Source organism: Eubalaena glacialis, chromosome 8 (genome assembly GCF_028564815.1).
Source record: "Eubalaena glacialis isolate mEubGla1 chromosome 8, mEubGla1.1.hap2.+ XY, whole genome shotgun sequence".
Classification (NCBI taxonomy): Eukaryota; Metazoa; Chordata; class Mammalia; order Artiodactyla; family Balaenidae; genus Eubalaena; species Eubalaena glacialis.
In genome coordinates, this window is record NC_083723.1 from 81,929,598 (window position 1) to 81,955,341 (window position 25,744).

General features: G+C 44.0%; 1 protein-coding gene across 3 annotated transcripts in view; it reads right to left on the reverse strand.

Moving 5' to 3' along the window:
* The window catches only part of NOD1 (nucleotide binding oligomerization domain containing 1), a 93,980-nt gene that overhangs the window by 21,936 nt on the left and 46,300 nt on the right, over nucleotides 1-25,744 (reverse strand). For all 3 annotated transcript variants that reach the window (XM_061197872.1, XM_061197873.1, XM_061197874.1), the window contains exons 4-7: nucleotides 22,362-24,186; nucleotides 18,298-18,381; nucleotides 16,936-17,019; nucleotides 15,728-15,811 (exon numbers count right to left, since the gene is read on the reverse strand). In XM_061197872.1, coding sequence (XP_061053855.1) covers nucleotides 15,728-15,811; nucleotides 16,936-17,019; nucleotides 18,298-18,381; nucleotides 22,362-24,186 — 2,077 coding nt within the window. The remainder of the gene's footprint in view (nucleotides 1-15,727; nucleotides 15,812-16,935; nucleotides 17,020-18,297; nucleotides 18,382-22,361; nucleotides 24,187-25,744) is intronic.

The following is a 25,744-nucleotide window of genomic DNA, read 5'->3' on the forward strand; positions in this document are numbered from 1 at the left end:
TAGAATCAGAGAAAAAATTATAACTATATGAAAAGCTGTAGTCTCCTGAATCAAAACCATAATGAAATATCACCTCACACGCATATGGATGGTTACTATCAAAACACCAGAAAATAACAAGTTGTTGGTAAGGATGTGGAGAAATTGGAACCCCTGTGCACTGTTAGTAGGAATGTAAAATGGTATAGCTGCTGTAGAAAACAATATGGTGGTTCCTCAAAAAATTAAAAGTAGAATTACCATGTGATCCAGCAACTCCACTTCTGGGTATATACCCAAAAGGATTTAAAGCAGGGTCTCAAAGAGATATATGTACACCCATGTACACAGCAGCATTATTCACAAGAGCTAAAAGGTGGAAACAATCCAAGTGTCCATTGACAGATGAATGGATAAACAACTGTGGTATATATATAGAATGTTCTATTACACTGCCTTAAAAAGGAAGGAAAGTCTGACACATGCTACAACATGGATAAACCTTGAGGACATCATGCTGAGTAAAATAAGCCAGTCACAAAAGAAGACAAATACTGTATGACTCCACTTACATGACTCCCTACAGTAGTCAAATTCACAGGAACGGAGGGTACTATAGAAAGGTGGTTGCCAGGGCTGAGGGGAGGGGAGAATGAGTTTCTGTTTTGCAAGATAAAGAGAGTTCTGGAGATGGATACTGGTGATGGTTGCACAACTATATGAATGTGGCTGCACAACTACATGAATGTACTTAATGCCACTGAACTGTACACTTAAAAAGTTAAGATGGTAACTTTTATGTTATGTGTATTTTCAATAAAAAATTGAATTAAAAAAGCCTTCAGAGACAAGGTGGCAGAGTAGAAGGATGTGAGCTCACCTATTTTTACAAAAACACCAAAATTACAACTAAATGATGAACAACCAATGACAAAAAAATACTGGAACCTACCAAACAAAACGTCCTACATCCAAAGACAAAGAAGAACCCACAATGAGACAGTTTGAGGGGTGCAATCGTGATAAAATCAAATCCCATACCCACCAAGTGGGCAACCCACAAACTGGAAAACTATAACAGAAGTTCTCCCACAGGAGTGAAAGTTCTGAGCTTCACGTCAGGCTCCCCAGCCTGGGGGTCTGGCAATGGGAGGAGGAAGAGCCCCAGAGAATCTGCCTTTGAAGGCCAGCGGGATTTGATCACAGGAATTCCACAGGACTGGGGGAAACAGAAACTCCACTCTTGGAGGGCGCACACAAGGTCTTGTGCACACCAGGACCCAGGGAAAAAAGCAGTGACCTCACCTAAGAGCCTAGGCCAGACCTATCTGCTGGTGTTGGAGGGTTTCCTGTGAAGACGGGGCGGCTGTAGCTCACTGTGGGGACAAAGACACTGGTGGCGGTAGTTCTCGGGAGTACTCATTGGTGTGAGCCCTCCTGGAGGCTGCCATATTTTCACCAAGACCTGGCCCCACCCAATAGCTTGTAAGCTCCAGTACTGGGTCACCTCAGGCCAACCAAGTGGGAACACAGCCCCACCCATCAGCAGACAGGCTGCTTAAAGTCTTCCTGACCACACAACTGCCCGCTAAACACACCACCTGACACACCACTGCACATCAGAGGGACAAGACCCAGCTCCATCCACCAGTGGGCAGGAACCAGTCCCTCCCACCAGGAAGCCTGCACAAGCCTCTTAGACCAGCCTCATCCACCAGGGGGCAGACAGCAGAAGCAACAAGAACTACAACCCTGCAGACTGTGGAATGGAAACTGCGATCACAGAAAGTTAGACAAAATGAGACAGCAGAGGAATATTTCGCAGATGAAGGAAAAAGATAAAACCTCAGAAGAACAACTAAGTGAAGTGGAGATAGGCAATCTACCCAGGAAAGAATTCAGAGTAATGATAAGAAAGATGATCCAAGATCTCGGAAAAAGAATGGAGGCACAGATTGAGAAGATACAAGAAATGTTTCACAAAGACCTAGAAGAACTAAAGAACAAACAAACAGACAAAAAATAAAATAAATGAAATAAAAAATACAGTAGGGGAGAGAGAGAAGATGGTGGAAGAGTAAGACGCGGAGATCACCTTCCTCCGCACAGATACATCAGAAATACATCTACACGTGGAACTGCTCCTATAGAACACCCACTGAACGCTGGCAGAAGACCTCAGACCTCCCAAAAGGCAAGAAACTCCCCACGTACCTGGGTAGGGCAAAAGAAAAAACAGAGACAAAAGAATAGGGACAGGACCTGCACCAGTGGGAGGGAGCTGTGAAGGAGGAAAGGTTTCCACACACTACGAAGCCCTTCGCGGGGGGGAGACTGCGGGTGGTGGAGGGGGGAAGCTTCGGAGCCACGGAGGAGAGTGCAGCGACAGGTGCGGAGGGCAAAGCGGAGAGATTCCCGCACAGAGAATCAGTGCCGACCAGCACTCACCAGCACGAGAGGCTTGTCTGCTCACCCACCAGGGCAGGCGGGGGCTGGGAGCGGAGGCTCGGGCTTCAGTCGGATCCCAGGGAGACGACTGGGGTTGGCGGCGTGAACACAGCCTGAAGGGGTTAGTGCACCACAGCTAGCCGGGAGGGACTCCGGGAAAAGGTCTGGAGCTGCTGAAGAGGCAAGAGACTTTTTCTTGCCTCTTTGTTTCCTGGTGCACGAGGAGAGGGGATTAAGAGCGCTGCTTAAAGGAGCTCCGGAGACAAGCCACGGCTGTCAGCGCGGACCCCAGAGATGGGCATGAGACGCTAAGGCTGCTGCTGCCGCCACCAAGAAGCCTGTGTGCGAGCACAGGTCACTATCCACACCTCCCCTCCTGGGAACCTGTGCAGCCCGCCATTGCCAGGGGCCCGGGATCCAGGGACAACTTCCCCAGGAGAACGCACGGAGCGCCTCGGGCTGCTTCAACGTGACACCGGCCTCTGCTGCTGCAGGCTCGCCCCGCATCCGTACCCCTCCCTCCCCCTGGCCTGAGTGAGCCAGAGCCCCCAAATCAGCTGCTCCTTTAACCCCATCCTGTCTGAGCGAAGGACAGATGCCCTCAGGCGACCTACACGCAGAAGCGGGGCCAAATCCAAAGCTGAACCCCGGGAGCTGTGCGGACAGAGAAGAGAAAGGGAAATCTCTCCCAGTAGCCTCAGAAGCAGCGGATTAAAGCTCCACGATCAACTTGATGTACCCTGCATCTGTGGAATACCTGAATAGAATAGACAATGAATCATCCCAAATTGAGGAGGTGGACTTTGGGAGCAAGATATATTATTTTTTCCCCTTTTCCTCTTTTTGTGAGTGTGTATGTGTATGCTTCTGGGTGAGATTTTGTCTGTATAGCTTTGCTTTCACATTTGTCCTAGGGTTTTGTCCGTCCGTTTTTTGTTTTGTTTTGTTTTTACTTTAAAAATATTTTTTTCTTAATAAGTATTCTTTCTTTTTTATTTTAATAACTTTATTTTATCTTACTTTATTTTATTTTATTTTATTTTATCCTCTTTCTTTCTTTCTTTCTTTCTTTCTATATTTTCTCCCTTTTATTCTGAGCCGTGTGGATGAAAGGCTCTTGGGGCTCCAGCCAGGCATCAGGGCTGTGCCTCTGAGGTGGGAGAGCCAACTTCAGGACACTGGTCCACAAGAGACCTCCCAGCTCCACGTAATACCAAACGGCAAAAAACTCCCAGAGATCTCCATCTCAACACCAAGACCCAGCTTCACTCAACGACCAGCAAGCTACAGTGCTGGACACCCTATGCCAAACAACTACCAAGACAGGAACACAGCCCCATCCATTAGCAGAGAGGCTGCCTAAAATCATAATAAGGCCACAGACACCCCAAAACACACCACCAGACCTGGACCTGCCCACCAGAAAGACAACATCCAGCCTCATCCACCAGAACACAGGCACTAGTCCCCTCCACCAGGAAGCCTACACAACCCACTGAACCAACCTTAGCCACTGGAGACAGACACCAATAACAACAGGTACTACGAACCTGCAGCCTGCGAAAAGGAGACCCCAAACACAGTAAGATAAGCAAAATGAGAAGACAGAAAAACACACAGCAGATGAAGGAGCAAGGTAAAAACACACCAGACCTAACGAATGAAGAAGAAATAGGCAGTCTACCTGAAAAAGAATTCAGAACAATGATAGTAAAGATGATCCAAAATCTTGGAAATAGAATAGACAAAATGCAAGAAACAGTTAACAAGGACCTAGAAGAACTAAAGAGGAACCAAGCAATGATGAAAAACACAATAAATGAAATTAAAAATACTCTAGAAGGGATCAATAGCAGAATAACTGAGGCAGAAGAACGGATAAGTGACCTGGAAGATAAAATAGTGGAAATAACTACTGCAGAGCAGAATAAAGAAAAAAGAATGAAAAGAACTGAGGACAGTCTCAGAGACCTCTGGGACAACATTAAACGCACCAACATTCGAATTATAGGGGTCCCAGAAGAAGAAGAGAAAAAGAAAGGGACTGAGAAAATATTTGAAGAGATTATAGTTGAAAACTTCCCTAATATGGGAAAGGAAATAGTTAATCAAGTCCTGGAAGCACAGAGAGTCCCATACAGGATAAATCCAAGGAGAAACACGCCAAGACACATATTAATCAAACTATCAAAAATTAAATATAAAGAAAACATATTAAAAGCAGCAAGGGAAAAACAACAAATAACACACAAGGGCATCCCCATAAGGTTAACAGCTGATCTTTCAGCAGAAACTCTGCAAGCCAGAAGGGAGTGGCAGGACATATTTAAAGTGATGAAGGAGAAAAATCTACAACCAAGGTTACTCTACCCAGCAAGGATCTCATTCAGATTTGATGGAGACATTAAAACCTTTACAGACAAGCAAAAGCTGAGAGAGTTCAGCACCACCAAACCAGCTTTACAACAAATGCTAAAGGAACTTCTCTAGGCAAGAAACACAAGAGAAGGAAAACACATACAATAACAAACCCAAAACATTCAAGAAAATGGGAATAGGAACATACATGTCGATAATTACCTTAAATGGAATGGATTAAATGCTCCCACCAAAAGACACAGACTGGCTGAATGGATACAAAAACAAGACCCATATATATGCTGTCTACAAGAGACCCACTTCAGACCTAGGGACACATACAGACTGAAAGTGAGGGGATGGAAAAAGATACTCCCTGCAAATGGAAATCAAAAGAAAGCTGGAGTAGCAATTCTCATATCAGACAAAATAGACTTTAAAATAAAGACTATTACCAGAGACAAAGAAGGACACTACATAATGATCAAGGGATTGATCCAAGAAGAAGATATAACAATTGTAAATACTTATGCACCCAACATAGGAGCACCTCAATACATAAGGCAAATACTAACAGCTATAAAAGGGGAAATCGACAGTAACACAATCATAGTAGGGGACTTTCACACCCCACTTTCACCAATGGACGGATCATCCAAAATGAAAATAAATAAGGAAACACAAGCTTTAAATGATACATTAAACAAGATGGACTTGATTGATATTTATAGGACATTCCACCCCAAAACAACAGAATACACATTTTTCTCAAGTGCTCATGGAACATTCTCCAGGATAGATCATATCTTGGGTCACAAATCAAGCCTTGGTAAATTTAAGAAAATTGAAATCGTATCAAGTATCTTTTCCAACCACAACGCTATGAGACTAGATATCAATTACAGGAAAAGATCTCTAAAAAATACAAACACGTGGAGGCTAAACAATACACTACTTAATAACAAAGTGATCACTGAAGAAATCAAAGGGGAAATCAAAAAATATCTAGAAACAAATGACAATGGAGACACGACGACCCAAAACCTATGGGATGCAGCAAAAGCAGTTCTAAGAGGGAAGTTTATAGCCATAAAATCCTACCTTAAGAAACAGGAAACATCTCAAATAAACAACCTAACCTTGCACCTAAAGCAATTAGAGAAAGAAGAACAAAAAACCCCCAAAGTTAGCAGAAGGAAAGAAATCATAAAGATCAGATCAGAAATAAATGAAAAAGAAATGAAGGAAACGATAGCAAAGATCAATAAAACTAAAAGCTGGTTCTTTGAGAAGATAAACAAAATTGATAAACCATTAGCCAGACTCATCAAGAAAAAAAGGGAGAAGACTCAAATCAATAGAATGAGAAATGAAAAAGGAGAAGTAACAACTGACACTGCAGAAATACAAAGGATCATGAGAGATTACTACAAGCAACTCTACGCCAATAAAATGGACAACCTGGAAGAAATGGACAAATTCTTAGAAAAACACAACCTTCCGAGACTGAACCAGGAAGAAATAGAAAATATGAACAGACCAATCACAAGCACTGAAACTGAAACTGTGATTAAAAATCTTCCAACAAACAAAAGCCCAGGACCAGATGGCTTCACAGGAGAATTCTATCAAACATTTAGAGAAGAGCTAACACCTATCCTTCTCAAACTCTTCCAAAATATTGCAGAGGGAGGAACACTCCCCAACTCATTCTACGAGGCCACCATCACCCTGATACCAAAATCACACAAAGATGTCACAAAGAAAGAAAACTACAGGCCAATATCACTGATGAACATAGATGCAAAAATCCTCAACAAAATACTAGCAAACAGAATCCAACAGCACATTAAAAGGATCATACACCATGATCAAGTGGGGTTTATTCCAGGAATGCAAGGATTCCTCAATATATGCAAATCAATCAACGTGATACACTATATTAACAAATTGAAGGAGAAAAACCATATGATCATCTCAATAGATGCAGAGAAAGCTTTCGACAAAATTCAACACCCATTTATGATAAAAGCCCTGCAGAAAGTAGGCATAGAGGGAACTTTCCTCAACATAATAAAGGCCATATATGACAAACCCAAGCCAACATCGTCCTCAATGGTGAAAAACTGACACCATTTCCACTAAGATCAGGAACAAGACAACGTTGCCCACTGTCACCACTATTATTCAACATAGTTTTGGAAGTTTTAGCCACAGCAATCAGAGAAGAAAAAGAAATAAAAGGAATCCAAATCGGAAAAGAAGAAGTAAAGCTGTCACTGTTTGCAGATGACATGATACTATACATAGAGAATCCTGAAGATGCTACCAGAAAACTACTAGAGCTAATCAATGAATTTGGTAAAGGTGCAGGATACAAAATTAATGCACAGAAATCTCTTGCATTCCTATACATTAATGATGAAAAATCTGAAAGTGAAATTAAGAAAACACTCCCATTTACCATTGCAACAAAAAGAATAAAATATCTAGGAATAAACCTACCTAAGGAGACAAAAGACCTGTACGCAGAAAATTATAAGACACTGATGAAAGAAATTAAAGATGACACAAATAGATGGAGAGATATACCATGTTCTTGGATTGGAAGAATCAACATTGTGAAAATGACTCTACTACCCAAAGCAATCTACAGATTCAATGCAATCCCTATCAAACTACCACTGGCATTTTTCACAGAACTAGAACAAAAAATTTCACAATTTGTATGGAAACACAAAAGACCCCGAATAGCCAAAGCAATCTTGTGAACGAAAAATGGAGCTGGAGGAATCAGGCTCCCTGACTTCAGACTATACTACAAAGCTACAGTAATCAAGACAGTATGGTACTGGCACAAAAACAGAAATATAGATCAATGGAACAGAATAGAAAGCCCAGAGATAAACCCACGCACCTATGGTCACCTTATCTTTGATAAAGGAGGCAAGCATATACAGTGGAGAAAAGACAGCCTCTTCAATAAGTGGTGCTGGGAAAACTAGACAGCTACATGTAAAAGTATGAAATTAGAACACTCCCTAACACCATACACAAAAATAAACTCAAAATGGATTAAAGACCTAAATGTAAGGCCAGACACTATCAAACTCTTAGAGGAAAACATAGGCAGAACACTCTATGACATAAATCACAGCAAGATCCTTTTTGACCCAGCTCCTAGAGAAATGGAAATAAAAACAAAAATAAACAAATGGGACCTAATGAAACTTAAAAGCTTTTGCACAGCAAAGGAAACCATAAACAAGACCAAAAGACAACCCTCAGAATGGGAGAAAATATTTGCAAATGAAGCAACTGACAAAGGATTAATCTCCAAAATTTACAAGCAGCTCATGCAGCTCAATGACAAGAAAACAAACAACCCAATCCAAAAATGGGCAGAAGACCTAAATAGACATTTCTCCAAAGAAGATATACAGATTGCCAACAAACATATGAAAGAATGCTCAACATCATTAATCATTAGAGAAATGCAAATCAAAACTACAATGAGGTATCATCTCACACCGGTCAGAATGGCCATCATCAAAAAATCTAGAAACAATAAATGCTGGAGAGGGTGTGGAGAAAAGGGAACACTCTTGCACTGTTGGTGGGAATGTAAATTGATACAGCCACTATGGAGAACAGTATGGAGGTTCCTTAAAAAACTAAAAATAGAACTACCATATGACCCAGCAATCCCACTACTGGGCATATACCCTGAGAAAACCATAATTCAGAAAGAGTCATGTACCAAAATATTCATTGCAGCTCTGTTTACAATAGCCAGGACATGGAAGCAACCTAGGTGTCCATCATCGGATGAATGGATAAAGAAGATGTGGCACATATATACAATGGAATATTACTCAGCCATAAAAAGAAATGAAATGGAGGTGTTTGTAATGAGGTGGATGGAGTTAGAGTCTGTCATACAGAGTGAAGTAAGTCAGAAAGAGAAAAACAAATACAGTATGCTAACACATATATATGGAATCTAAGGGAAAAAAAAAAAAAAAAAAGAGGTCATGAAGAACCTAGTGGCAAGATGGGAATAAAGACACAGACCTACTAGAGAATGGACTTGAGGATATGGGGAGGGGGAGGGGTGAGATGTGACAGGGTGAGAGAGTGTCATGGACATATATACACTACCAAATGTAAAATAGATAACTAGTGGGAAGCAGCCGCATAGCACAGGGAGATCAGCTCGGTGCTTTGTGACCACCTAGAGGGGTGGGATAGGGAGGGTGGGAGGGAGGGAGATGCAAGAGGGAAGAGATATGGCAACATGTGTATATGTGTAACTGATTCACTTTGTTGTAAAGCAGAAGCTAGCACACCATTGTAAAGCAATTATACTTCAATAAAGATGTTTAAAAAAAAAAAAAAAAAAAAAAAAACTACAATGAGATATCATCTCACACCGGTCAGAATGGCCATCATCAAAATATCTAGAAACAATAAATACTGGAGAGGGTGTGGAGAAAAGGGAACCCTCCTGCACTGTTGGTGGGAATGTAAATTGATACAGCCACTATGGAGAACAGTATGGACGTTCCTTAAAAAACTAAAAATAGAATTACCATACGACCCAGCAATGCCACTACTGGGCATATACCCTGAGAAAACCATAATTCAAAAAGAGTCATGTACCAAAATGTTCACTGCAGCTCTATTTACAATAGCCAGGACATGGAAGCAACCTAAGTGTCCATCATTGGATGAATGGATAAAGAAGATGTGGCACATATATACAATGGAATATTACTCAGCCATAAGAAGAAACGAAATTGAGTTATTTGTAGTGAGGTGGATGGAGTTAGAGTCTGTCACACAGAGTGAAGTAAGTCAGAAAGAGAAAAACAAATACAGTATGCTAACACAGATATATGGAATCTAAGGAAAAAAAAAAAAAAAGGTCATGAAGAACCTAGTGGCAAGACGGGAATAAAGACACAGACCTACTAGAGAATGGACTTGAGGATATGGGGAGGGGGAAGGGTAAGCTGTGACAAAGTGAGACAGTGGCATGGACATATATACACTACCAAACGTAAAACAGATAGCTAGTGGGAAGCAACCGCATAGCACAGGGAGATCAGCTCGGTGCTTTGTGACCACCTAGAGGGGTGGGATGGGGGGGTGGGAGGGAGGGTGATGCAAGAGGGAAGAGATATGGGAACATATGTATATGTATAACTGATTCACTTCGCTATAAAGCAGAAACTAACACACCATTGTAAAGCAATTATACTCCAATAAAGATGTTAAAAAAAAAATACAGTAGAAGGAATCAATAGTGGGAAAAGTGAGGCAGAAGAACAGATAAGTGAGCTGGAAGCCAGAATGGTGGAAATCACTGCCACAGAACAGAATAAAGAAAAAAGAATGAAAAGAAATGAAAACAGTCTTAAAAGACCTCTGGGACGACAGTAAATGCACCAACATTCGCATTATAGGGCTCCCAGAAGGAGAAGAGAGAGAGAGAAAGGACCTGAGAAAATATGTGAAGAGATAATAGCTGAAAACGTCCCTAATGTGGGAAAGGAAACAGTCACCCAAGTCCAGGAGGCACAGAGAGTCCCAGACAGGATAAACCCAAGGAGGAACACACCAAGACACATAGTAATCAAATTGACAAAAATTAAAGAAAAAGAAAAAATATTAAAAGCAACAAGGGAAAAATGACAACATACAAGGGAACTCCCATAAGGGTATCAGCTGATTTCTCAGCAGAAACTCTGCAGGCCAGAAGGGAGTGGCATGATATATTTAAAGTGATGAAAGGGAAGAACCTACAACAAAGATTACTCTACCTGGCAAGGATCTCATTCAGATTAGACAGAGAAATCAAAAGCTTTACAGACAAGTAAAAGCTAAGAGAATTCAGCACCACCAGACCAGCTTTGCAACAAATGCGAAAGGAACTCCTCCAGGTGGGAAAGAAGCCAGCAACTTAAAATAACCTTGTACATATATAGACTGCCATATCAAAACCTCATAGGAGGTAGAAATAGAGACACAGATGTAGAGAACAAACGTATGGACACCAAGGCGGAAAGCGGTGGGGGTGGGGGGGTGGTGCTGGTGTGATGAATTGGGCAATTGGGATTGACATGTATACACTGATGTGTATAAAATTGATGACTAATAAGAACCTGCTAAAAAAAAAAAAAAAAAAGAACCTGCTGTATAAAAAAATAAATAAAATTTAAAAATTAAACAAAAACAAAAACAAAAAAACCTCATGGGAACAGCAAACCCAAAAACTACAATAGATACACACACAAAAAGAAAAAGCAACCCAAACACAACTCTAAAGATGGTCATCAAACCACAAGAGAAGAGAACAAAAGAGGAAGGGAAGAAAAAAGACCTACAAAGACAAACCCAAAATGATTAAGAAAATGGCAATAGGAACATACATATTGATAATTACCTTGAATGTAAATGGATTAAATGCTCCAACCAAAAGACACAGACTGGCTGAATGGATACAAAAACAAGACCCATATATATGCTGTCTACAACAGGCCCACTTCAGACCTAGGGACACACACAGACTGAAACTGAGGGGGTGGAAGAAGGTATTCTATGCAAATGCAAATCAAAAGAAAGCTGGAGTAGCAATACTCATATCAGACAAAATAGACTTTAAAATAAAGACTATTACAAGAGACAAAGAAGGACACTACATAATTATCACAGGATCAATCCAAGAAGATATAACAACTGTAAATATATATGCATCCAACATAGGAGCACCTCAATACAAAAGGCAAATACTAACAGCCATAAAGGGAGAAATCAACAGTAACACAGTAATGGTGGAGGACTTTAACACCCCACCACTTTCATCAATGGACAGATCATCCAGACAGAAAATAGGTAAAGAAACACAGGCCTTAAATGACACATTAGACTGATTGGACTTAATTGATATGTATAGAGCATTCCATCCAAAAGCAGCAGAATACACATTCTTCAAGTGCAAATGGAACATTCTCTAGGACTGACCACATGCTGGGCCACAAAGCGAGCCTTGGTAAATTTAAGAAAAGTGAAATCATATCAAGCATCTTTTCCGACCACAATGCTATGAGATTAGAAATCAACTACAAGAAAAAAACTGTAAAAAACACAAACACATGGAGGTTAAACAATATGCTACTAAACAACCAATGGATCACTGAAGAAATCAAAGAGGAAATCAAAAAATACCTAGAGACAAATGAAAATGAAAAGCACAACAATCCAAAACCTATGGAATGCAGCAAAAGCAGTTATAAGAGGGAAGTTTATAGCTATACAATCTTACCTCAGGAAACAAGAAAAATCTCAAATAAACAACCTAACCTTACACCTAAAGCACTAGAGACAGAAGAACAAACAAAACCTAAAGTTAGTAGCAGAAAAGAAATCATAAATATCGGCACAGAAACAAATGAAATAGAAACAAAACAGTAGCAAAGATCAATGAAACTAAAAGCTGGTTCTTTGAAAAGATAAACAAAATTGATAAACCTTTAAGCCAGACTCATCAAGAAAAAAGGGCGAGGACTCAAATCAATGAAATTAGGAATGAAAAAGGAGAAGTTACAACAAACACCACAGAAATACAAAGGATCATAAGAGACTACTACAAGCAACTATATGCAAATAAAATGGAAAACCTGGAAGAAATGGACAAATTCTTAGAAAAAGGTACAATCTCCCAAGACCAAACCAGGAAGAAATAGAAAATATGAACAGACCAATCGCAAGCACTGAAATTGAACTGTGATATTTAAAACTCCCAACAAACAAAAGGCCAGGACCTGGTGGCTTCACAGGAGAATTCTACCAAACATTTAGAGAAGAGCTAACACCTATCCTTCTCAAACTCTTCCAAAAAATTGCAGAGGGAGGAAAACTCCCAAACTCATTCTATGAGACCACCATCACCCTGATACCAAAACCAGACAAAATTACCACAAAAAAAAGAAAATTACAGTCCAATATCACTGACGAACATAGATGCAAAAATCCTCAACAAAATACTAGCAATACATTAAAAGGATCATACACCATGATCAAGTGGGATTTATCCCAGGGATGCAAGGCTTTTTCAATATCCGCAAATCAATCAGTGTGATACACCACATCAACAAACTGAAGAATAAAAACCATATGATCATCTCAATAGATGCAGGAACAGCTTTTGACAAAATTCAACACCAATTTATGATAAAAACTCTCCAGACAGTGGGCATAGAGGGAACATACCTCAACATAATAAAGGCCATATATGACAAACCTAGAGCTAACATCATGGTCAACAGTGAAAAGCTGAAAGCATTTCCTCTAAGATCAGGAACAAGACAAGGATGTCCACTCTCACCACTTTTATTCAACATAGTTTTGGAAGTCCTAGCTATGGCAATCAGAGAAGAAAAAAATAGATAAAAGGAATCCAAATTGGAAAAGAAGAAGTTAAACTATCACTGTTTGCAGATGATATGATACTATACATAGAAAATCCTAAGGACACTACCAGAAAACTACTAGAGCTCATCAATGAATTTGGTAAAGTTTCAGGCTACAAAATTAATACACAGGAATCTGTTGTATTTCTGTACACTAACAATGAAAGATCAGAAAGAGAAATTCAAGAAACAATCCCATTTGCCGTCACATCAAAAAGAATAAAATACCAAGGAATAAACCTACCTATGAAGACAAAAGACCTGTACTCTGAAAACTATAAGATGCTGATGAAAGAAATCGAAGATGACACAAACAGATGGAAAGATATACCATGTTCTTGGATTGGAAGAATCAATAATGTCAAAACGACTTGGGTAGCCAAGTCAATCTAGAGATTCAGTGCAATCCTTATCAAATTACCAATGTCATTTTTCACAGAACTAGAACAAAAAATCTTAAAATTTGTATGGAAACACAAAAGACCCTGAATAGCCAAAGCAATCTTAAGAAAAACGGAGCTGGGGGAATTAGGCTCCCTGACTTCAGACTATACTACAAAGCTACAGCCATCAAAACAGTATGGTACTGGCACAAAAACAGAAATATAGATCAATGGAACAGGATAGAAAGCCCAGAAATAAACCCATGCACCTATGGTCAATTAATCTACGACAAAGGAGGCATGACTATACAATGGGGGAAAGACAGTCTCTTCAATAAATGGTGCTGGGAAAACTGTACAGCTACATATTAAAGAATGAAATTAGAACATTCTTTAAACACCATACACAAAAATAAACTCAAAATGGATTAAAGGCCTAAATGTAAGACCTGGTGCTATAAAACTCTTAGAGGAAAACATAGGAAGAACACTCTTTGACATAAATCACATTAATATTTTTTTTCTACCCATCTCCTAGAGTAATGGAAATAAAAACAAAAATAAACAAATGGAACCTAATTAAACTCAAAAGCTTTTGCACAGCAAAGGAAACTATAAACAAAAAGACAACCCACAGAATGGGAGAAAATATTTACAAACGATGCAACCGACAAGAGATTAATCTCCAAAATCTACAAACAGCTCATGCAGCTCAATATCAAAAAAATAGACAACTCAATCAAAAAAGGGGAGAAGACCTAAACAGACATTTCTCCAAAGAAGACAGACACATGACCAAGAGGCACATGAAAAGATGCCCAACATCACTAATTATTAGAGAAATGCAAATCAAAACTGCAATGAGATATCACCTCACACCAGTCAGAATGGCCATCATCAAAATGTCTACAAACAATAAATGATTAAGAAGGTGTGGAGAAAAGGGAACCCTCCTACACTGTTGGTGGGAATGTAAACTGGTACAGCCGCTATGGAGAACAGTATGGAGGTTCCTTAAAAAATTAAAAATAGAGCTACCATATGATCCAGCAACCCCACTCCTGGGCATATATCCAGAGAAAACCATAATTCGAAAGGATACACGCACCCCAATGTTCACTGCAGCACTATTTACAATAGCCAAGACATGGAAGCAACCTAAATGTCCAAAGACAGAAGAATGGATAAAGAAGATGTGGTACATATATACAATGGAATATTACTCAGCCGTTAAAAAGGATGAAATAATGCCATTTGCAGCAACATGGATGGACCTGGAGATTATCATACTAAGTGAAGTAAATCAGAGAAAGAGAAATATCATATGATATCACATGCGGAATCTAAAAAAAACCTATACAAATGAACTTATTTACAAAATAGAAACAGACTCACAGACTTAGAAAACAAACTTACGGTTACCAAAGGAGAAAGGTGGGGGGCAGGGGAGGGATAAATTGGGAGTGTGGGATTGACAAATACTACTATGTGTAAATAGATAACTAATAAGGACCTACTGTATAGCCCAAGGAAGTCTGCTAATAAGGACCTACTGTATAGCACAAGGAAGTCTGCTCAATATGCTGTAATAATCTAAATGGGAAAAGAATTTGAAAAAGAATAGATACATGTATAACTGAATCACTTTGCTCTACACCTGAAAGTAACACGTTATTAATCAACTATACTTCAATATAAAATAAAAATTTTTAAAAAGCCTCCAGAGACTATATAATATTCTTAAAATGAAGCACACCTGCCTGAGGAAATTTACCACATAGGGCTAAAACTCCATTTGCTAGCTCCCTCCATTTGCTGGCGGTGATAAATGCCTTTTGCATGAATTAAATAAAGTCCATGCGATTGAAGTGGCAGTCCATCCTGGGACTTCCCACAACATTTCCCACGCAGGAGCCAGTGGGGCCCAGCCACCAGGGCATCTGTGATGGAGGCTCTCTGCAGCCTCTGCCCCACAGCTTGCGCCAGCAGTCCTTTGGCTAGATGGATGTACGAAAAGACCAGCAGGCGCTCCTGTACACAGAGCAGGCTGTATACGCACACCAGTGTGCATCTGTCTCTACTCACCCAACTTCAAAGATGGATTTGCTGTTCTTCACAGCCAGGGCGAGACACTTTCCTCCTTCGCTTGTTATTTTGTTTTTTCCCAGTCTGCAGAGAGAGTCATGCACACGTCAGCTCCAGCTGTGAGGGGACCCCAGCATCAGCCACCCTCATCCTTGGCACAGAGCCCCTCTGGCCCCTCCTAGGTGGGGTGGTCTTTCTCCTGGGACCCACAGCAGCCATCCCTGGGCGTCCTCTAAGGGGGGGGACCCGAAGCCCTGAGGACAGCCAGTCGGGATTCCTCTCCACGAGGTGGTCACAGTCTCTGCAGAGACTCAGGGACCCAAGTTCCCCCAGAGATTCTTTAAATGACCTCCGAGCATCACTCATTTCCATCAGCAGACCAGAAGGTTCCCACTTCAACTGCAAATGGTCAAGGGGTAGGTTACCATCACCAGGGCAGCATCACCAGGCTCCTCCAAGGCTGGTGCTCTGACACCTTTGGCAGGACATTCCTGTGACACAGCTAGGGATCAGGCTCTCATCTGCAATGTTATGGCCTGAAGGTTTGTCTCCCCCCCACCCCTACTGGAATCCATATGTTGAAATCCTAACCCCTAAGTGATGGTGCTAGGAGGTGGAACCTTTGGGAAGTGATAAAGTCACTCATCACAGCCCTCACAAATGGGATTAGTGACTTATGAGTGAGGTCCAAGAAAGCTCCCTTTCCCCTTTTTCCACCACCACATGAGGACACAGTGAGAAGGCACCATCTAAGAACAAGGAATTGGGCCCTCACCAGGCACCTAATCTGCTGGCGCCTTGATCCTAGATTCCCCAGCCTCCAGAACTGTCAGAAATAAATCTCTGGTGTTTACAAGCAACCTCGTTTATGGTATTTTGTTACAGAAGCCAGAATGGACCAAGACAATGAGGAGCTTCCTCAGGGGAAAACGATCTCCAGAAAGGGTGACAGTTGTGGCCTTTCTTCCTGTTAGGAGTTAATGAAATCAGAATGCCACACTCTCCCCCCACCCACGGTACGGGGCCCTTCCAAACACCGAGCCTCACCCACAGCTCACCCTGTACACACAGGTGTCCTGATTTGACCTGATTTGGCCCTGGGGCAGGCAGAAGGCAGCTCTAGGGTGGCATTTATTCTTTGCTTGAACAATGAAGGGTGACCAAGAGAAGCTACTGAAGAACCCGCTCGCTGTGCCCACTCCACTTACTTCAGGTGCGTGAGGCCTGGGCACTCATCCAGGATTCTGGCGACGTACCTGGCTCCGACATCGGTGATTTGGTTGTTGTATAAGCTTTGAGAGAAAGCATGGCCGTGAGAATTTAGGACCCCCTTTTTTAAAGTGAGTGGGTGCTGTCTGCTGATTTACAGTCTAGGTCAAAAGGAGAAAGGAAGGGCACGTGGAGGCCTGAGTTTGGGGCTGTGGGGTCTCAGGCTGGGTTCAAGGCCAATTCTGCCGCTTTCCCCAGCTTTATGACCTGGGGCAAGGTACCGAGCTTCTCTGTGCCTCAGTTTCTCCATGTGTAATACAGGGATAAGAATTACGGCTCCCTCACAGGGTTGTTATGAGGATTGTATGACACCATTCCAAGCCCTTGCATGTAAGTGCTCGATAAATGGCAGTTGAGGGGTATTTTCAGATTAAGATCACGATTGGCATCTTGAGGGGTAAAAGTTTCTAAGCATTAGAACCACCTCAGTGTCTACCTTTTTGTCATTTTACCACTTGACACCAATTCAACAATAAGGCAGAAAGGAGTTGAAAGTGGTAAGCAGACAGGTTTCCAGTGTTCCACAGTCATGCAGAACTCCAGAGCCAAAAGGCTACCTGGGATTCAGGGCTTCAGTGTCCTCATGTGACAGCTGAGAAAACTGAGGCCCAAGGAAGCTGACGGGCTGGCTCCAGCTCAGGGAGTCAACAGCAGCCGTGGGGCTGGCTGGGCTGGCCCACAATCTCTCCTGTCAAACTCCAAAACCCCAAAGGCTCTGAAAACCCAAACTTCTTCGTAACTATTTTGGCAACCGATGTGGAGCTGTTCATGGTCTTTATCCCAACTGGTTTGAATGTTTATAACTTTTGCTGCAGAAATGTTAAAGTATCTGAAAATGGGGTATTGCCCTAGATCCCACTGGTCATGTCACTGCTAGGTAGCATGTGCACTAATTTCTGATACGTGTCTTGCCCCAAGGGTTCTGGATGACAGATCATGGACCCGCCATAGTGAAATCTACCACATAAACAGTATTCTCACGTCAATAAAACATATCCCCAGGAATTCTGTCATTACATCTCTCAATCACCACCTGTAAAACTATTTGACTATATTAGGATCCCAATTATACAAGGGGGATGAGAAGGCTGAGGCTCAGCGAGATTTCCTGACTTGCTCAAAGAGTGGGCTGCTAGCCGAGCCAAAAGCAGGGCCCAGGACTCCTGGCTCCCAGTTCAGTGCTCTTCCTGGTACCCTGGGGCCATCAGTCTCAACCATCCAGTGAGCCATAGGAATGGCAACTTCCTGCTGCTCTGTATTCTTACTATATAGCTGTCGCAGTGTTCTTGAGAAATACATACCCTAAAAATGTCAGAATTTTGTATTTGGTCAGCTCTTCACATAGCACCTTCACCCCACTGTCGGTGATCTGGTTCACACTGAGTCTGAAAAAAACAGCAAAGAAAGTTAAAAATCGGAGTGGCTGCTCACTGTGAAAGAGCATTAATTCCACAAGGATCCAGAAGTCTATAGGTCCTGGAGTCTTCCCAGCTATAGATGTCCCCCCGAGAGAATGGCCATGGCAGCCGGTCACACGGCCCCTACAGAGCCTGGTCTTCACGGGGCTGAGAGACCCATGAGAACCGCCCATTGGCAAGGCTACAGCACAGCCCTGATTCAACACAAGGGCAACAAGGGACACCTGAAGGACACGTGTGGACAGCCACCTCTGATATCCTGCATTTGCCAGTGGCCTATGTGTCAATGTGGCTCTCACTGCACAGCGGGGGGCCATGGGATTTGGAAATGTGTAGAGCTGCATTTGGTGGTCATAAGGCTGGGGAGTGGACGCTCCACCATCTTGCAAGTGCGGCCAGAAATGTTAGGGGTCCTGCAAAAGGCAGGACAGTCCCCACAAGAACTGTCCCACCCAAAATGCCAGGAGCCTTTCCATCTGGAAATGCACGTGTGAAACCTGACTTGCCACCTGGAAAGGTCAATCGAGGGAGACAGCTCCTGAGGTGTGGTTCTGTGCAGGAAGTTCAATGGCAAGGGAGAAACAGCTGGATGAGGCAGGTCTTGGCAGCCACACTCTCCCACTCCTCTTTAATGCACATGCTGCTTCAGCAGGCCAGGCTTCAAGAGGGAGCAGGAAAAGAGGGCCTGAGGATGATGGATCTCTCCTGGACAAGGCCCAGCGTGTACTGGGATTGCTCTTCGAAAGCCCTATACTAGCAGGATATTTTGATTTGGCTAAAATGCAAAACAATTTTTTTTTACTGCCAAGTACTCTCTATAAACAAACTACCCTGATCTTCTCAATTCTCCACCCCTTTATTTAGGTGAGTCTGAGGGACAGAGTAAGGCTCAGAGATGGAGGAGCGTGAGGGATGAGGCGAGGGTCAGGGGTGGGTGAAGGAACAGACCAGAGCTCAGCAATTTTTTTCTGTAAAGGGTCAGATAACAAATTTTTAAGCTCTGCAGGCCATCTGGTCTCTGTTGCAACCACTTAGCTCTGCAGAGTGAAGCAGCCAATATATAAATAAATGTGACTGTATTCCAATAAAACTTTATCTATAAACACAAGCCATGGGCCAAACTGGGCCACTTATTACACACTGTCCTCTGTGATAAGTAAAAGGCTGAAGAGGTAAAAGCTTGATCTTTAGGCCAATCAAAATGATCACGTCAGACACTCTGAACCCCTCCACTCATGGTACCCACCCTTGGTGCTGGGGCACAGTGTGTACATACACTGCATGACTATCCCAGGGTGGCAGAGCCAACTAGTCACTCCCAATATCTATGCTTACTTAGAAACAGAATCCCTCATTTTTTAGCTGGGCACATGTGCTTAGGTTCTGCCCAGTGAGATCTAAGCAGAAGTCTCATTAGCAATAGCTGAGAAGTCTTCTTAAAAGAATGGGGTGTGTCCTAAACTATAACTCAAAAGGATATATGTGCCCCTATGTTCACAGCAGCACTGGTCACCATAGTCAAGATATGGAAACAACATAAATGTCCATCAACAGATGAACAGATAAAGATGTGGTACATATAAACAATGGAATACTACTCAGCCATAAAAAAATGAAATAATGCCATTTGCAGCAACATGGATGAACCTACAGATTATCGTACTAAGTGAAGTAAGTCAGAAAGAGAAAGACAAATATCCTATGATATCACTTCCATGCAGAATCTAAAAAAAACATACAAATGAACTTATTTACAAAAGAGAAACAGACTCACAGACTTCAAAAACGAACTTACAGTTACCAAAGGGGAAAGGTGCGGGGGAGGGATGAATTGGGAGTTTGGGACTGACATATACACACTACCATATTTAAAACAGATAACCAACAAGGACCTACTGTATAGCACAAGGAACTCTGCTCAATATGCTGTAATAACCTAAATGGGAAAAGAATTTGAAAAAAATAGACACATGTATATGTATAACTGAATCACTTTGCTGTACACCTGAAACTAACAACATTGTTAACTATACTCCAATATAAACAAAAAATGTGGTACATATATACAATGGAATACTACTCAGCCATAGGAAAGAATGAAATAATGCCATTTGCAGCAATGTGGATGGACCTAGAGATTATCATACTAAGTGAAGTAAGAAAGAGAAACTCAAATACCATGTAACATCACTTATACGTGGAATCTAAAATATGACAGAAACGAACTTATCTATGAAACAGAAACAGACTCACAGACATAGAGAACAGACTTGTGGCTGCCAAGGGTGGGGAAGGTAGGGATGGACTGGGAGTTTGGGATTAGCAGATGCAAACTATTATATATAGAATGGATAAACAACAAGGTCCTACTGTATAGCACAGGGAACTATATTCAATATCCTGTGATAAACCATAATGGAAAAGAATATGAAAAAGAATATATATGTATGTATAACTGAATCACTTTGCTGCACAGCAGAAATTAACACAACACTGTAAATCAACTGTACCGCAATAAAATTAATTTAAAAAAAAAGAATGGGGTGTGTCCTTTGCCCTTCCTTCTTCCTGGTGACTAGAATGTCAACTGAATGGCTGGACCATGAGCAGCCATTTTAGGCCAAGATATAGTAGTCAGGTACTGAGGACAGCAGAGCAGTAAGCAGAAGGGAGCCTGGGCTCTTGATGGTCATTGAGACCTTACAGCAGCCTGGAACTGCCCTCCTTTAGATTTTTGCATGAGACACAAATAAGTCTGTAACTTATCTAAGCCACCAGTATTGTGAGTTTTCTCTAACAGCCAAAACTAATCCTCACTGATGCCCTCAGGGAGCTCAAAATGCTTCCTTAGGGTTGCCCATTTCTTCCTGCCTTCTCTTTTGCTGGTTTGGAGGCAAACCTGGGGACCACCATACTGGTGCAGAGCTTCCATCTTATGAAATGGTCACAGGGAGGCACTGAGTGTGAGGTTGCCTGAGGCTACAAACCGAGAGTCGCTGGCTGAGAGCTCAGAGAATAGATTCTAGGCTTTCCAATGCCCAAGGCCAGGGCAGGTTTGGGCTCCCTACATCCCACCCATCCCCCCACAACGTATGCTCTGGCGCTTGTGTAACAGGTACCTGGAATCAGTTCCAAATCCCTTCTGCTCTTCAGAAATGCATGAGCCAAGTAGTGGAGAATTGAACCCCCCCCCCCCCGTAGAGATTTACAAGGTGTATTTAATACAGAAAATGCTAATAGAAGAAGGGAGACTGGCTTTTCTTTCCTCTAAACCATCAAACAGGAAACTAATCAAGAGTCAGCATTCTTTACTGAGATCCCCTGGCAGCTCAGGGCTGCCCACTTTTTTCGTGGAAGTTAACTAACGCTAATAAGCACAAAGTCTGCTTTTTCTGCCATCATAAAGCTTTCACGTGCCAGAAACATTTCACGGTCTATCTCTGAGCCTCACATGAATCTCAAAAGGTTCTTTAGATTCTGGCTCCACCATGGCCCACCTGTGTGACCTTGAGCCACTTAACTTCTCTGTGCCTCTGCTTCCTCGTTTGCCAAAATGGAGATGGTAACAGTACCTACCTGATAGCGTTGTTAAAAGGATTAAACCAGGTAATGGTTTTAATGCACTTCACCCATTCTCAATAAATGCTGATTGTTATTAGTGTAATTGTTAGGATATGAGAATCTCCTTTTTCCAGATGAGGACGCTGAAGCTCAAAGAGGTCAAGCAACTTGCTCAACGACACCCAGCTGGGGCCCATCCAGGTCCACCTGACTTCGAAGCTTTGCTCGTTACCCTCTGCCACCCTGAGACAGAGAAGCTCCGGATGTTCCCAGACACCCCGGTCATGAGTTCCAGGATAATCCAGGAGATCCTGCTCCACAGTGCTAGTCCTGGCGTCCCCTGAGCCCTGGCCCCGCCGGCTGCTCCCGGAACCTGGAGGTCTCACCTGATGACGGTGAGGCGGCTGAAGCAGGGCTGCAGTTCCCGCACACCATAGTCGTTGACATTGTTGTTGTCCAGGTCGAGCGCAAGCCGCTTGGGGAAGTGGTGCAGGACGAAGGAGAGGGCGCTGCAGTCGGCCGAACAGGCGTTGCAAAAGGTCAGCTTGAGGTAGTTGGCGCAGATGCCCCTGGCCGCCAGCTGCCCCACCTTCTCGCTCTGCGTCTCGTAGATGCAGCGCAGCATCCAGAGGAAGGTGGGCATGGCCTGCACCTGGCTGAAGCCTCCAGACTGAACTCGGGGCAGGTTCTTCAGGTGGGAGCGCAGGCTGGCGAACAGGTAAGCCCACAGGGCCCTGCGCTTTCTCCGCAGGGCGGCGGCAGGCACCAGGTGCCGCAGGAGTTTCTGTTTGCCTTTGGACAACAGCCCGCACAGGAAGAGGTTGGTGAAATGAAAGTGATCCTTGTTCTTAAAGGGGTCTTCCCCGGCCAGGCCGCGGCCCCCAAGGCACTGGATGGGTAGGAAGCGGGGATAGCAGGACGCAGCTGCTGCCTCCCCGTGAGGAGCCCACTCCTGGAAGAACCGGAGCAGCTCCCGAGTGCCCACCTTGTCATCCACCACCAGAAAAAAGGCAGCAAAGAAGGCCTGGAGGGTGAGGTGGAAAAACTCGTAGGACTGCTGGTCCCCTCCGAGGCCCAGCTCCGGCACGGCCCGCAAGAAACCCAGCTTTAGGTCCCCCTCCTGCACCTCGGACGCCTGCACCTCCTCCTGGCTGAAGACGAAGAAGCTCTTCTCCATGCCCCAGTGAGCCACCTGGCCCAGCGAGCGCAGGGTGCCCCGGCCGGCGCGGAAGGTCTCCGTCTGGCTCCGCGTGTTCCGCTGCACCAGGCTGGTGGGCTGCGTCCTGTTCAGGTGGACCTCGGTGACCAGCAGGAAGACGTCGGTCAGCGTCACCGTGCGGTCGGGCAGCTGCGGGGAGCCGTCGAAGGCGTCGTAGAAGTGCTGGAAGCACCGGAAGATGATCCAGCAGAAGAGGGGCACGGCGCACAGGCTGAAGAGGTTGGCGTTGGCTTCCAGCTGATCCAGCAGGCGCTGGCGCACGGCGCGCTCAGGGAACATCCTCCCAGCGTAGGCGCGCAGGTGGCTGGGGGAGAAGCCGCGCAGGAACACCTTCTTCCAGAGGAGATGCCGCGGGATCTCGACGCCCGTGCGGGCCGTGAGCAGCTTGCGCGCCCCCTTGAGCAGCTTCCCGCTGAGCAGGTTGGCCAGCAGGACCAGGGGGTGGGCGGGCTCCCAGGGGGAGGAGGTGTCGGGCTCGCGGCTCAGGTCGAAGTCCGAGTGGAGCTCGTCCAGGCCGTCGAAGGTGAAGAGGGCCGTGTGCGGGAAGCGCAGCAGGAAGGCGAACACCTCCTCGGGGTCCTGCTCCGGGTAGCAGTAGTGCTTGAAGAGCAGGTCCCGCAGGCACAGCGAGGCGCTCTCCTTGAAGCAGCTGAAGGTGCGGCAGCGGAAGTGGAAGAAGAACCTGAGCTCAGCGTCCAGCTGGCCCGCGGCCCAGAGGCTCTGCAGCCGCTGCAGCAGCATGGACTTGCCCACGCCCGCGTCACCGAAGACGAAGATGGTCTCGCCGTGCTCATTGAGGACGCCCGTGGAGGGGTCCAGGAGGCAGGCCAGGCTGCCCAGGCTGCCCAGGCTCTCGTTGGCGAAGTCGACCAGCTCCACGATGGTGTCCGTGTACATCTCCTCCAGCAGCAGCTCCTCCTTCTGGGCGTAGCACAGGATGAACTTGGAGTCACGGCCCAGTTGCTGTCGCAGCTTCTGGCTGTATCTGCTCACTGCAGGGAGAGTGGTGCCAGGTGAGAGGTGGAAGCAGATGGGGAGAGAGAGAAAGGGTGGAAAGGGCACCAAACAGGGAGGTCTCGGGCGGAGGAGCAAGCACACAGGAAACAAGCCCGCAGCCTGGACGCTCAAGCTAAGTGCGAGGACTACTCAGATACAAAGAGCCAGCGCTCCAGAATCTGCGGGCCCTTGGGCCTCCACCCCTCTGTCTGACCTCAGATTTGGCCAGCCAGTGGACAAAGAATTCAACTGGGATCAGTGTCAGAGACAGGCTCCCTACTCCTCTGCGCAAGCTGTCAACTGAACTCCAGCTAAAAACTGAAGCCCCCCTCAAATCTGACGGCCAGGCCGCATGGCCCTGCTGCCCCAGCCCAACCCCAGGGTCCTGCTCAAACAGCACAAGCCACTCTCCACTGACACTTGTATCGTTGAGGAAGAAATTGTCCTAACCTTTCTTGTACTTATGACACTGCTCGTAAAACAACAAGTAGTCTCATAAAACCTAATGCCGAGACTTCTTGCGATAAGATACAACAGTTGACGTTAATACGGACTACAAAGGGGCTGTGCCTCACCATAACTGAGTAAGTAAACTAAAGTGAAAACCAGCCTTCTTAACACTACACAGGGCACAGCGGCCCTGGTTCCAAAGCTGAGGCCTGGGGATCACTGATGCTCAGCACGTGCCCCAGGGGGAGCGCTGGGCTGGCCCACAGGGGAAGTACATGGGTTAATATGCTGACATGGGGTAACATGCTGACCTAAGTGCCATGCTCTCAGCAGAAACGAGCTACAAAATGAGCTTACTCCAGACAAAAAAAGGGTGTTCCAAAATTCCTTTAAATAGTTTTTGGGTCTTAATGATAATTCAATTAACAAAAATCGGACACACTTGCACATTTCCAGATTCATCTACAACCCTTTCCCATCAACTTAGTCCCACTTGGTTGTCTGCTTAAAATTTGTGAAGTGAGTTCAATTTTTTACCGTTTTAGTAAGGCAAAATTTACAGACTATAAATTCACCTATTTTACGACAGGTATTGTTGTCAATGATTTTTAGTAAATTTACAGAGTTAACGCAAACATCACTAAAATCCAGGGGTACAATCTCCATTATAAGTGCATCATAAGTGCATTTGCAGACAATCTCTGCCCCACCCCTGGCCCTAGGAAACTGCTGATCTGCTTTCTGTTTCTATAAATTTGTCTTTTCTGGACATTCATATGAATGGATTCATACAATATGTAGTCTTTCACATCTGGCTTCTTGTAGAGTGAATTATACTTTCAAAGCCGTTACAGTAGCTGGGTAAAGCAGCCAATGGAGAAGCCTTCTGCAAGAACTCTTCATCACAGGAATATTTTCCTTTTTTCTTGGGGAAGGTAACAAAGTGAGGTGGGCAGGAGCAGTAACAGTAAGAAGCTAGCAGTGGCCGGCTGGTAACTGCAGAAGCAAGAGCTTGTCCGTGACACTCTGTCTCTTGGTCTGGTTTCCCCTAAATACACACCTGACACTCTGGGACATTGTCCTTTGTTTCTGTTTTCAAGGTCA